This window comes from Dipodomys spectabilis, unplaced genomic scaffold (genome assembly GCF_019054845.1).
Source record: "Dipodomys spectabilis isolate Male_0828 unplaced genomic scaffold, ASM1905484v1 ptg000387l, whole genome shotgun sequence".
Taxonomy (NCBI): Eukaryota; Metazoa; Chordata; class Mammalia; order Rodentia; family Heteromyidae; genus Dipodomys; species Dipodomys spectabilis.
The window spans coordinates 2,378,311-2,393,268 of NW_024871064.1; the positions used below are offsets into that span (position 1 = coordinate 2,378,311).

General features: G+C 36.0%; 1 protein-coding gene across 1 annotated transcript in view; it reads right to left on the minus strand.

The window, feature by feature from the left end:
• Ca1 (carbonic anhydrase 1) overlaps positions 1-14,958 on the minus strand; it is a 38,152-nt gene that overhangs the window by 2,815 nt on the left and 20,379 nt on the right. The window contains exons 2-5 of the mRNA XM_042667305.1: positions 6,661-6,715; positions 6,076-6,270; positions 4,113-4,231; positions 617-712 (exon numbers count right to left, since the gene is read on the minus strand). Of these exons, the coding sequence (XP_042523239.1) occupies positions 617-712; positions 4,113-4,231; positions 6,076-6,270; positions 6,661-6,691 (441 nt within the window). The 5' untranslated portion in view covers positions 6,692-6,715. The remainder of the gene's footprint in view (positions 1-616; positions 713-4,112; positions 4,232-6,075; positions 6,271-6,660; positions 6,716-14,958) is intronic.

Consider the following 14,958-nt stretch of genomic DNA (forward strand, 5'->3'; position numbering starts at 1 on the left):
ATTCAGCAAAACCTTACTACAAAAATCAAACCTTTTAGTTTTGGTCTGTAGTTACAGAGCAACAGGAGTTAGAGTTATTACATTTTTTGCATATTCAGAATGGTCAATAAAGATGGACTTAAATGATTATAAGTATAAAAATTACTTACTTGTCCCCAATTTACTCATATAATCATATTCAATTTAATGATAACTTTCTTATGGAACTTACCAGTGACTCTTTAATAGAAAAATTACACACCATCTACTTCATTTAAGAATCAATTGAAATCTACAAAGGGGTATTTTTTTTTCCGTGATGAGATATTAAATTGATAAATTTCTGAGTCTATCAGGAAGGACTCAGAGAAAAAGGAATTTGGAAGAGTCAGAAAAATAGAAATTCCATTTTCCCCGTGACACCTTCCTAGACTTAATTTCTCTGAGGGAAAACAAGAAATACAAGGCCCCAGAGTACGAGGAAACTTTCATGTGTAGCCAATCATAAGTAAAATGGGAACTTCCCCTTTCCCTCCCTAAAAAAACCTTAAACGTTGTTTGTTTTATATGGCTGTATCCTGAGACTTAATTGGGAAGAAAGAGCATTATCAGAGCTAGGTAACTCTCCATAACTCACCTTCATCAAAACACCAAGAATCGCCAGCCCATCGGGCTTCGAGGAAGCTTCAATGCAGCTAGAGTACTTGGCAGAGTTCCAGTGAACTAAGTGAAGCTGCAGATGACCATATGGTTGATTCATTATTTATGCATGGGTAAAAGATACAGAAGGCATTTTACAAAGGTACTTTGAGAGTAAATAGGTTAACAGTTGAGGATGTATTTTGGTTAGGACAAAATGAACCTAAGACTTTATCCAGTGAGTAGGAAGGGCTGGATTCCATTATGGGAAAGGAGGTACAGTCAAATAAGACTGTAACACCCAGAACCAATAAGTAAAACTTTCTTACAGTGTCACTGTTCAATATTGCTCCCTTTGACAAAAATCTCTCTTTCACATGGAAAGATCAGGGAATCTGATTGACTTTAGGACAAAAGCAGAAGCCATTTATTTCCTTTCACATAAAGTAATTCATATTCAGTTCACAAGGAGAGTTCATGGACTGCCTGGGAATCTTGGACTGTCTGTTGTATACATCAGTGTCCTTTTCAAGCCCTTCACAAAATGACATCTGTATCCTAAACTCTTGGCAGAACTTGGGATCTATTTAGACAAGTATGTATCAAAAAGTTGATTCTCTTTTGATATCTCCATGTAGATATCTCAAAGTTAACATGGTCAAAGTATAACTTAATTTCTCATGCCAAACCTGCTTCATTTCCTCTTCTTGGAAAAGGTGCATTATTCATTTAACTATTCAATCAAAAAGTACCACCATTGTCAATTCATTACACCAGTATCTATATTTCATAGATCATACCTGCTTACTTGTTCATATCTTGAGATTTTACTTAGGCACTGATTTTTTTCAGGAATTTTCTTCCACATAATCTTGAATAACAGTACTGTCTTGAATTTAAACAGAACTCAGTGATGCCCCTCAAATAGCACTGTTTTTGTTTTTGATTACTAAATGTATAGCAGCTATCTTAAATCAAATCAGTTTTTTTCCATACCACCATTCATCTAATTCCTCCCTTCCTACCCTCTAACTTTATCTCACTATTTTTCTTCTTCTCTCTCCTTCCTCCCTGTTTCCCTCCCTCCCTCCCTCCCTCCCTCCCTTCTTTCCTTCCTTCCTTCCTTCCTTCCTTCCTTCCTTCCTTCCTTCCTTCCTTCCTTCCTTCCTTCCTTCCTTCCTTCTTTCCTTCCTCTTTCTTTCTCTCTCTCCCTCCTTCTTTTCTCTTCTTCCTTCCTTCCTTCCTTCCTTCCTTCCTTCCTTCCTTCCTTCCTTCCTTCCTTCCTTTCTTTCTTTCTTTCATTCTTTCTCTCTCTCTCTCTCTCTCCCTCCTTCTTTTCTCTTCTTCCTTCCTTCCTTCCTTCCTTCCTTCCTTCCTTTCTTTCTTTCTTTCATTCTTTCTCTCTCTCTCTCTCTCTCTCTCTCTCTCTCTCTCTCCTTGACTGCTTGCTTTCCTTTTTTCTTTCTGTTACTTTACCTCCCTCCTTCCAAAGTTTTTCTTCCTCTTATCAAATAAGTTCTGGAAGAAGTTTCAATATACCATACCATAATTGTTCAATAACTAATTATTTAATGAAAAGAGACTAAATTAAATTTTATTTAGAAATGTTCTTCTAAAGAGAGATTACATTTCTAACTGAAATATTATCACATTGTATTTTCTTCTCCCCATATCAGTCTAGATTTTGTGGCTGCTCTTTTTTTTTTTTTTGTCGGTCGTGGGACTTGAACTCTAAGCCTGGGCGCTGTCCCTCAGCTCTTCAGCTCAAGGCGAGAACTCTACCACTTGAGCCACAGAGCCACTTCTGGTTTTCTGGTGGTTTATTGGAGATAGGAGTCTCACGGTCTTTCCTGCCCGGGGTTGGCTTTGAACCGTGATCCTCAGATCTCAGCCTCCTGAGTAGCTAGGATTACAGGCGTGAGCCACCAGTGCTCGGCTGTGCCTGCTCTAAACTGAGTATTTTACGGCTATTTTCCAATGGTATTTTGTGAATATTTATACTGCAATTTACTATTATATTTATTAAACACAATCCTTGCTTGTGTCTTATCTGAAGAAATGATAGTAATATTACTAAGCACTATGTAAAAGGAGCTGGCTTAAGTGGGCTTTTTATGGGTTTATTCATGGCATTCTTTCAACAATTGTGTAAATTGATATTATTCTTATAATATCTAACAATATAATTAGATGACAGAAGCATAGTGATATACCCAAAGTTGTATCACTTATAAGTAGGCACAACTTTGATTCAAGTCCCAGGAGTTGGCTGAGGAGCTAGTTAGCTGTAGAATCTGATGTGTAATCTCATGTAAATTCATTGAATTAAATAGAATATTAAACTCTGTGTCTAAGTATTGCTTATCACTAATATGGATTGTTTTTATTTTTCTCAATTTATGTCAGGGAATAGCTTATTTATTTTTTTGGTTACTACCAAGTATCATTCAAAAAACAATATTAATATAGACTTCCTGCTCAGCTGATTTTAGTTTACTGGAAATAAACATTGAATAGACCACGATAGCATTGAAAGGCATTACTTAATGTTTGCTATATAACATAAAGCAAGTTATATTTAAATATAGTTCCTTAATCCTGCCTCACAATGTAATACATATATTTTATAACCTAGCAATATCTCTTGTGGACAATTTATACTACATATTTATTACATTGGCACATAATATACAAGTATGATATATTTATTACAGCATTCTAGAGAAATAAAAACTCTATTGAATAAAATCAGAAGACATTATAATTACTGACCAGTAGAGATGAGTTATGCAGTTGAAATTCTATACAGATATTTTCAAAATAAGCAGAATTAAATCTTCTGACTCAATAAAAATGATTATGATAAATTGGTAAGTGGAAAAAAGCAAATTTCAAAACTAGATGTACTATGGAGTTCATTTTACCAAAGAAAAGCTAAAAAGGTAACTTTTTATGGTTACACTTGTAATTTCTATTTAAGCAGATAAAAAAACAAAGACTCTCTCCTTTACATCTTCCAGACTTCCTATGGAGTTTGATGCATGTGTGGTCAGCTTTTCTGTGGAAATGCAGGTGTAACCATTGCTGATTAAATCTGAGCCCTTTGTCTTACTAAGTTTTTTTCCTGGCCACACTTAAGCTTTATGTTTAGATCAAAAGAGAATAGTGGGTGTGTCCATTTGGGTAAATGTGTCCATTTAAGGGAAAGCAGATCCAGCCATTCAAGCTAACTTTATGCTAAGGCAGTAATTTTTGAGGCATTTTCAGGGAAATCTTGAACTAAGGATGTTGCTCTAGCTTTGTCTTTTCCCATGCGAAAAATTTCCCTTGAATGGTTAACATTTTTGTCTCTGTGTTTGAGTTTAATTGAGCCTGGGAATCTTTACAGAAACTGGCATGATCATACCTTTTGGGCCATTCAGATAGTGACTTACATAGTAACTGAGCTGTTTCTTGGAGTATTGGTATATTTGTCACTTAATAATTCACATTACCTCAGCAGCATATTTGACTCCATCCACGGTGTGCTCAGAACCATAGTCATTGGTACTGCCCCAGTGGAAATGGAACTGAATGAGCCTGTAACTTTCAGACAGTGGACCGCCTTTCAGCACTGGAAGACAAGGGAGGTCTTAATTAGCTCATAAATTCTGGCCTATCTTTGCATTTCATATAAACCAACACTACTGTGCCAAATAGCCATGAAAATAAACACCAGAGCCAAAGTTTTTGTCTTGGCCTTCTGATCTTTCATCCATGAAGATGATATTTGTATGTATGATGCATTGTAGCGAAGTCTACGAGGGACACACAACTTTACCTGTGTCTACCATGAAAGCACATTGCCAAGTGAACTAATTATGTGCATACAAGGTTTTCTTTGCATTTCCTTTGGTGTGCACGTTTGTTCAGTTTTTCAACAAAGAACGTGGGTAATGGGCAACAAGATCAATAGTAGCTTATTTTGGGTAACAGAATCCTCATCACATATTTTTGTATGTAATATACAGCAGTATATCTTAACAATCTTGTTGAGAATGCTAAGGACCAAAAGACCACTGCTTATGAGGAAAGGTCTTTTAAAAATGTATACTTGAGTTGTGCGCTGGTGACTCAAGTCTATAATTCAAGAAAACTCAGGAGACTTCAATCTGGAGAGGATCATAGTTGGAGGCCAACCAGGGCAGAAAAATTAACAAGGCTCTGTCTGAAATAACCAGCCAGAGGCAGGACTGGAGGAGAAGCACAAATGAAAGAATGTCAGATTAGCAAGTCCCATGCTCTGAGTTCAAACCCTAGTACCCTTCTGCACACACACACTTTTTTCTGCAATTAACCACCAGAAAGCCAGAAGTGGAGGTGTGGCTCAAGTGGTAGAGTGCTAGACTTGAGCAGAAAAGCTAAGTGAGAGCATGAGGCCTTGTGTTTAAACCCCAGTAAGGTAACATCACTCCATTCCCCCACTCCCAAAGAGCTTACATCGAAATGACCTGTTATTTTGAGTCTGTCCAACCATATATTTACTTACACACACTTAACATGAGCCTTAATCTAGTACTAAAAAAGAAGAAAGAACCCTGAGATGCCTAAAATTTGGCTAAAACAAGTTTGTCAAATAAGTTTGACCTTTTATGTCAGTCAAACTGTAGTCTGGAATTGTTAACAAAATATTCAGTAACTGTTTATGTGAGAATGATTCAGTCACCCCTCTTTCTGCTCCTCACTATGCTCATTCACCCTCATTCTGATAACAATGTTTTTACTTTTTTCTGTTTTCATTTGCTTAACAGAGCTTTGTGAAGAAACACTCCTTACTCCTGAGAGAGAGGAGAAGAGAAGAGATGAGAGAATTAAGTGTGAAGATTGTGAAATGGCCACATGAGAGGGAGGCACTAGGAAGATGAGATGAAGGAAGACACAGGAGTTTTGAAAACCATCTCTACAATTTAGGCAATTCCTTTCTTCCTTCCTTCCTTCCTTCCTTCCTTCCTTCCTTCCTTCCTTCCTTCCTTCCTTCCTTCCTTCCATCCTTCCTTCCTTCCTTCCTTCCTTCCTTCCTTCCTTCCTTCCTTCTTCCTTCCTTCCTTCCCTCCCTCCCTCTTCTTTTTCTCATCTCCCCTCTCCCCTCCCCCACTCTTCCTTGTCGGGAGTTTGAACTCAGGGCCTGGACAATGTCTCCGAGCTTTTTTTGCTCAAGGCTAGCACTCTACCACTTGAGCCACAGCTTCTGGCTTTTTCTGTTTATGTGGTACTGAGGAATTGAATCCAGGGCTTTATGCATGCTAGACAACCACTCTGCCACTAAGCCACATTCCCAGGTCTATTTAGTCTATTTCTTAGAAGCCTAAAATGCCTTCTAGATTACAGCAATGTTTTGCATAGCTACTTAAGCACTTTATTTTAGTTTTCCTGGTAGATTCTAAGAAAAAAATATAAGAGAATAGTTTCTGGGCTTACCTGACTGGGTATTCTCCTCAAAAGTTACATGGAAAGAATGTCCCACATTGATTATATCTTTGGCATTGGCTGGATTGTAGGAGACACTGAGAGGTTTCAGAGAAGTGTCATGCTTGACTTCACTGGTTTTGATATCAATAGGAGATTGTTTATTTCCATTAGCAATGGGATACGTCTTGCTCCATTGCTCGGGACCTACCAGGACAAACATGCATCCAATTAAAATTTTATAGAATGATTTATTTAGATGTGTTAAATTGCATTTTGTTTACCATAATGAAAATTCTCAAGAGAATTTTTTTCAACATAACAATATATTTGTTAACACTAAAAATATAAATATATATGCACAGCCTATTTCACTTTTGAGGAAGATATTTCTAATATGTACATATCAAATACATTTTGCAGATACTTTACCCAAAGATCATCTGCTAAATAAACTTACAAAGATATTGTTGTTATTCAGAACTGGCAAAGCAAACCATTAGCCTCTGCCAATTCAGTTATGTTAAATGCTTAACCTTGGATTTAAAAGAGGAGTAAGTTAAAAACTTTGTTTCATAGGAAATGAAGTAATCTTACCATTTTTGGCATCATATCCCCAGTCTGCCATGCTCTTCTTGTCAGTTTTCTTTTCCTGAAAGCAAAAATAATACCTGGAATAACTCCTACAACTGTGTGTGCAGGATATCTTAAACTATCACTTGGGGTTTTTATAGGAACTTCTCTGTCTTTAATGGGTCACTGTTTCATAATCTCTGCTTATCAGGAAGTATAATATCTAAATAAAAGGTGCTATAAAGTGTCTACAGGGTTAGGTCAACTGCAACTATTTTATTTCACTATATTATGAAAACTAAATACCAAAATCACAGATTTTATTGAACCAAATCCTGTTCCTTTTATGCCAAAAGGCAATATGGATGAATATGATCCTCTCCAACTCTTAGGCTTCCTAAATTGAAAATAGCTCATGCACTTAAGATTTCCAGTTATAATCTTATTAGGTACTTAAGTGATACTAGTGGTTGATAACTTAGTAAGAATGTTAATTTGCATATGTACAGGCTGATCTGAGCAAGTATTATGTTAATTTAGAATCAGGTAATAAAATTAGTAGTTATTCATAATATATTATTCATAAGGAGTATGTTTTATACACATACAAGGTTAAGATTTACACTCTATATGTTTTGACCATAGAGTAACTCATCATTAACTAGAGTCACCTTGCTGTATGATAGATGTCTTCAATTTATTCTTCCTATCTAAATGTAATTATACATGCTTTCAATCAGTCTGTTTCAACTTTAAACATCCATATTAATCAGCAGATTTGGGGAAAGACAACCTCTTGCCATTACATTATTACAGGATGAGTCATCACATGAATGTTTTAATAGTTATATGGGACGGTTATTCATTTAAAGTTTTAGGTACCAAATTACTTTGACTCTGAACTATCATGACTCCTTATTTTATTACGTACCTAGGGTGTAATGGAGTAATCCCACAAGGAGAACATTATATATAGAGAGGATGTAAAATTCAATAAGCACCCTATAATTTAAACCCAACATTACTCCCATTTACCTTTACTCTTCATTTTTTTTTTGCTCACAAATTGCCTCTTTCAGTTTAATATCTGCTCCAAAAACTAAGATAAATGTGCACTCATTTCATCTCCCCTACACACATCTCCCAGTGTACTCCTTTCAGGATGGCATGCTTAACTTACCTTCAGACTACAACCAGATGTTCAATCTGCTCCTGTGCTCCTCTACTCAGATTATATCTTAAGTCACCTAATGCATACATACATAGAAGAAATCTAATTTTTCTTGATAGTTCTAAATCAACCCAATGGCACTTGAAGCTTGATCAGGAGCTACTAAGCTGATGAAAAAATCTATAGTTTTTGAAAAGTGATGCAGAAGTGTTCAAATAATTTTGACACAGAAACATTTAATTGGTGACAGTAAGAAGTGTGCTAAAAATTTTCCACTATTTAAAAGAATTATTTCAACAGTATATTAATACTAGAAGAAGACAGCTAGTAAAGACTATTGTACTATGTGATTTTTTTTGTTTCTTTGGTATGTTCTTCCTCCTATGGTATATCCCTGTTGTCACTGTATTTGATTTTGGTACCTTGCATCTTGTAGATACTTTTATCTAATTTTGGGAGGGGAATGGGAATAATAAAATGCTGAAACAAGGACACAGGATGACCCATTGCAACAATGATACTCACAAGACACCGTTTTGGAAATGAACTTTACAACTTTAGATGGGGGAAGAGTGAGAGAGGTGGGGGAGGGAAAGGATCATAGGAGAAAAACAAAAGAGGAGTAACAATGCTTGACAAGAAATGTACTCATTTCCTTACTCATGTAACTGTAACCCCTCCATACAGCATCTTTACAATAAAATAAAATATTAAAAAATGTATAGCTAAATTTGAGATAACCCAGAAAATATTTAGGAGTTTTTATGCATTTCTTATTTTTTTTCTTGTTCCTTAGGTAAATATTTTCCTTTGATCCATACTTTTAATACTACAAAATTAAACTGCAAATTCTTAAAGGGGTAAATAAATTACAGTAAGTTTAAAATTTAAAATTTAAATTAAAGTAATTGTTTGGTACAGAAAAAAATAAAATATATGAACAGTGCCATGCCTATTTATGGCAGAGACCTGCTAAATGTCGCTGAAAAGTACAACACATACCTTAGGTCCTCATTCAAAATCCATTCACTAGTCTACAGTGCTAACTAATACCACAAGGATAAGCAACTTACCTGGAATTCAGATTGTATTAGCCAGCTGTCTGCCTGTCTTAGACACTGAGATAATTAAAGATTCTAGTCCAAGATCAAGTGGCACCTCTTTCAGGCCTCTGGCAAGAAGCACACAATTGTGGGAGTATGTGATAGAGCAAACCAGAAGGGCCAAGAACCAAGACTGGAGACCATCAGGCTCTTAAATCTCCTACAAGGCTCATGCCTGTAATCCTAGCTACTCAGGAGGCTGAGATTTGAAGATTGTGGTTCAAAGGCAGCTTGGGCAGGAATATCTATGAGACTTTTATCTCCAATTAACCACAAGAAAACCGGAAGTGGCACTGTGGATCAAGTGGTAGAGCGCTTTCCTCGAGCTGAAGAGGTTAGGTACAGTGCCCAGGCCCACAGTACAAGCCCCAAGACCGACCCCCGCCCCTTCAAAAAAAAAATCCCCTTCAAGAATTCTTCCAGTGACCTAAGGACTTCTCAGAGGGTTCTAACTCCTAAAGATTCACAGCACCCCACAATAATGCTAAAGTTTAGTATATAAATCTTTGGGGGACATCAGGTATGCAAATAATGGAACACTTTTCCTATGATGAGGAAATATGCATTGTAATCATTGTATCATTCATATATTTGGCATTAATTCACATTGCTCCTTAAATTCCATGCCCTTCTGGAAATGATGTTATTTTGGCGGGGGAGGGGGGGGGCAAAAGAAGCCTTATAGAAACTGATGACATTGGTGGTCTGATCATTTCCTTACCAAGATAAGTAGGGATTTTACTTAATCGATTTAAATAGCAGGATGATTTACCTAGATTTTACCTCTATCAATTCCTCTGTTTATCTTTCTCTTCACATAACCAAGATGAGCCACCAGCTTCAGTTTTTCCAGTGGGTATCTTGTTCCCATGTTAGGGCCTTTTTTTCTTTTTTTGGGTCCGGTCGTGGGGCCTGAACTCTGGGCTTGGGCACTGTCCCTCAGCTCTTCAGCTCAAAGCTAGCGCTCTCCCACTTGAGCCACAGCACCACTTCCGGCTTTTTTTTTCTTTCTGCTTATGTGGTGCTGAGGAATCGAACCCAGGGCCTCATGCATGCAAGGCAAGCGCTCTACCACTGAGCCACCTTCCCAGCCCAGGGCCTTTTTTCTTAATGTCCTGCCATCTGGATACCCATATTTTTGCAAGGCTCACGAATTGCCTCCTTTGAGATGACTTTCCTGACTTCCAAACCCAACATGCCCTCCTTCTTCACAATCACTCCGTTCTATCGTTCTGTTTTATTTTTTTTCATGACATTGGCTGCATTCTTATTTTCTCTGAGTGCTGAGGTTACAGTCTTTATTTTAAAATTTCAGATTTTGAAATACTTTGGATTATATACTTTCACATTAGTCCTATTCCACTGATAATATCGAAGTAACACAAGTTTTAAAAAGAAATGTAATGCCTCCAAGGCTTCTACTCTCATGTTCTTTGGAGAAGGTATGCACAACCCATGTTTTGTTAGTTTTCTTGTTCAGTGTCTAACTTTCTCTAACATGGTACTCTGTCATGACGGGGCTTTCATCCCTTTCTCACCACTGTTCCTCCTTCATTTTGACTGGTCTGGAAAACAATAGTGCTCAGTAAAATGGCTCTAGTGAGAACTACTAAATGATTACTTTTGTAATCACTTTTTTTTTTAACCTCAAATATTTTGTCTTTATAAAGACTTAGAAGGGCAGAATGCTCAGCAGGAAAGATGTCTAATCAAACTCACTGTGCTAAACTGCAAGGTCTGAGACACTGGTGAGCTTTGCTGGAGGTAAACTCATGAACTTATTTGGATTAAGGAGAAAGAACCTTTCCCCTCACAGTTCTATTAATGGGAGGGTGCAGTAACCAACTGTGTCTGTCACTCATGGCTAGAAGAGTGAGAACCTTGGTCCCTGTAAGTGTCAGAAGTTAACACACTTTATCAATGTCTAAATTGAACTCTTCAAATACGATTCAAAGTTTTGACACAGCTAAGCCTGTAAGTTAAAACTTTTATTAGTGTGTTTTAAGAAAACTTTTAACCTTGTGTCTTCTTTTTGTCTTGGCGCATTTGACTTTTAAGGGCAGTTTTCAAAACTGTTAATGAATGTTCTGTTAATCAAGTCCTCTGTATATAGGAGACAACTAAGCAGATAGATAAAAGTAGAGAACTACTTTAATCAAGGATAGAGGCATTTTAGTGTATTAAAATCTCTCAAAGCTTTATGTTTTAAAGATATTTAATTGACTGCTATGTTTATGGAAATTACCATTTGGGAAAGTGTACTGGATACTCTGAGAATATAGTTTTATGAACTTTTAAGTAAAAGGAATTTAGTTTACTCCATGAGTTGTTCCCTGGAGGTTTACTGTAGTATCCCCCATCTTTAAAACTGATAAGTCTTACTTTTATTTCATCTTCTGTAACTTCTGTAGTTGGAGCATTGATGCCAACAACTCCAACGACAACATTAGTTAACAATGTTTTTCACTTAAGAAGAGAAATAGCAAAAACCACAAAGTAGTACACAAATTTAAGTAATTAAATCTCAAGAAAAGAGTTTGAATTTTAACTTTCAGGCAAATAGATGTTATTCAAAATGAAATCATTCCAGTGAGTGCTTGGGGCCTGAAATTCAAACAATTGCATAACAGGTATCTGTGTGTCACAGGTTAAATAAAATCCTCATGTAACTATGAAAAGAGATAAGTTCTCTAGTGTAAATATTGAGGGAGGAAATACCAAGGGAGGTGAAGATTAGTTATACCAGTGATTTTGCCATAGCATTTTTCACACCCCTTTTTGACTGCCTGTCTAGAATTATCTTAGGATTTAAGAGAAACGTCTGCCAACGCCCCCAATACCTTTGCTATCTCCTAAGCACTTTTACTAAACACTAGGTTTTAAAAGTAAATTTGTAATTGAATATATTCTTTCTCCATCCAGTATTCTTCATTATTTTTAATTACTTTTAAGTAGTTGTATGAAGATGCTGCTACTTAATGAAGTAGTTTATGAATGCAACACATCTTAATCAATGTCACCCCTTTCAACATTCTCCTCTATCTCTCCCAATCCACCCTTTCCCTTGGCTTTCTTGATTTTATAAAATATGACTGTATTTCCCCTCCTTCCTCTCTTCATTGGTCTACTCTCCTCTTCTTGACCCTACTCTTTGGTTTCCAATACCAAATTCCTGATTTTTTTGTTGGACTGTGAGTTAGCCTTTTAAAGGAATTATATCATTTGAGTTCTCCCCTGTATCTATCATATTTCAATTGATAGACTTATGTGCATTTGGATATCACCCCAGAGTATATATTTATAGATTAATTCTAACTTCTACCTATGAGAGAAACCATGCATTCTTAGTCTCTCTGGGCTGGACTTACTTCATTTAACATGATTTTTTCCCCAGGTCCCTTCCATTTCTTTGCAAATGATAAAATATCATTCTCAATGACTATTCTTGATTTCACTAATTTTATGAATACAAAATTATTTTTAAAATTCCTTATGGTAAACCACAAACAACATCAGTACCCATCTCTGAAGGTGCTGGGTCTTGTTAGGATAACATTAAGCACTCCTATGAAATATTAGATTATGTGAACAAATATCATATGGAACTACTATTTATCTATAACACTCACCAACTTAAAATCTCTGTGTGTGAATTCTGGGAATGTACATGTTTTGGCAAATATTCCCAGTGGATACTTTTAAAAAACCTTTTTGATAGTTCAGAGTATCTGCCTGACATACTTTCTACTTTAGGAAATGTATTGATTTAATATTCATGTCAATAGTCACCTCAGAAAATATTGAGTATTTTACAAAATCTCATCAGTTTCTTAAATCCTTAATATTTTCTAACTCCAGATGAAATAATTATTCTTCTTCATTCATTTTTTTGCAATACTCTTTTAGCCAGTGAGTAAGCATACTCAGTTCAGATAATGGTTTGCTCTATACTATTTTTTAAATCAGATGCTCACCTCAGACACATAATTAAGACAAGTATAATGCCCAAGCAACCAGATAGTGAAATACCCACTTGTGCATGCAGGAGGTTGTCATTTTAGTTTACTGTCTCCTGATCCTTCTTCTAGTAAATCTAGCAAGAGAAGTGGCAGAAAAACTACTTGACCCAGTGGCAGTCAGGATGCCTTAGTTATTGAAGGAAAGAATATACAGAAGTACATAGTAGAAATTCACTTTATTAATCTTAAAAGAGTCAGTGAGGCACATGGGGAGGGATGTGGGGGTGAAGTAATGTCTATAATATTATCATTTGATCTCTATGATGTTCTTTTGCTTCACAGCTATTTTCAGGTGTGAGCACTGACCATAGAATTATCTGTCTTTGAGTTTAGTAGCTTCTTCTTTTGTGAATCTAAGTATTTTAACTTAAAGGAGTGTGTGTGTGTGTGTGTGTGTGTGTGTGTGTGTGTTTAAGTGAGTATTAGAGATACAGGCACATAGCAGATGCAAAATAAGAAATAGCCTTCCAACCTAGGTATAATCACCATAACATAAAACTACAGTAGAATGGTTGAGTAGGTTGGGTGTGTTACCAATGAGAGCAGAAGAGAACAGAGCTATGAAAAGAGCCTCCATTACTGATTGTTGAAGCCTGTTGAGCAATCAGCTGCAACACTATGGGCTTTCTCTCTAAGTAGTATGAAAAAAAAATGGAATAATTACTAGTGCTCAAGAAAGAAATAATTTCTTCTATACAGTCCTGGAGAATGGAGGTTTTTTTTTTTTTTTTTACTAATTGAAATTTTACTTACTTGATCTTATTTGTAAATTTTAAGAAGTCTGTGAGTTGGGTCAAACGAATATCAGTATCTATAGTTCAACATGAAGAAGGATGCTTTCAGAACTCAAAAGTTAGGATCCTTGTTCAAAGTTAGAAGTAAGCATCAGGATTAGAACAAACTTTGTGTCAAGAATTTATCAGTCTGTCACAGATTATTGCCGAAGTCCAACTAATAACAGCCTTTATTCCCTTACTTTTTACTTAATACCATAAAAGAATTCATTCATTGGAGGAGATACTATATCAGCAGAGTCTTTATAGGTTACCCAAAATGGACCCAAAAATGTCTACATAGAACTGACTTTTTATTTGCCACAGTACTGGTGGCAAGATAAAGGTCATCTTTTCTCTTACATGAACATGCTGTAGGTTTCACATCTCCTTAGGAACTGGGGCCAGCCTCAAGCATCACTGCTGAGCCTGCCCATCGTCAGTGCCCATCCTTCCTATACCTTTTTGGGTGAAGAAACCAAAGGATGCCTAATTAAAACTTTTTGATCCCGTTTATCTTATGAGTGCATATTTTTACATTTCTGCAAAAATGTACTTTATTTCTTCTAGTCCTAGAATAAATGATCAAACCACAGGACAGAATAGAATAGGTTCTCCGTTCTTCTATTGCTCAGACAGGAAGGAAAACCCCAGCAAATATACATTTGAGTTCCTATAGTAAGATTTCAGATATCTCTCTGTTCTCTTAGCTAAGGGAAAAATAGAAAGTTTACATGAAAACGTCTATTTAACTTATCTTTGTAATGTAAGAGATTACTTGTTAATGTAAAAAATTACTTGTAATAGATTACTTCTTAAAGTAAAAGGGAATTTAGTTACGTGCTGACTTTTCTTTGTTTTCATTTCTTCTTCACTCTCCAAATAATTTCAAGTAAAGAATTATCTAAGTCTATAAGTTAATCTATGAGATATGTTTAGGTATAAGAAAATGAGGAATTGTAATGACATTTAAAGATTTCTTAAATAGTATGACTCTTCTTTCACCAATAATTACCATAGAAAGGGTGCATAGGGTTTTCTCCTATGGTTTCTTAGAGAATCAAAGTTTTGATGAGGCCACATAGGCAATACTTCTCAACTGTTGCTTAAAGACACTGAGTTTCAAAACTCCAGGGTTATAAGTGAAAAAGTATTTTTTAAAAAAGGATAATTGTTGCAACTCATCGCATAGAGTTTATTGGACCTGTGGGGGAGTTCCTTAATATGCAATACTGGGAAATTGCAGTAATCATCCT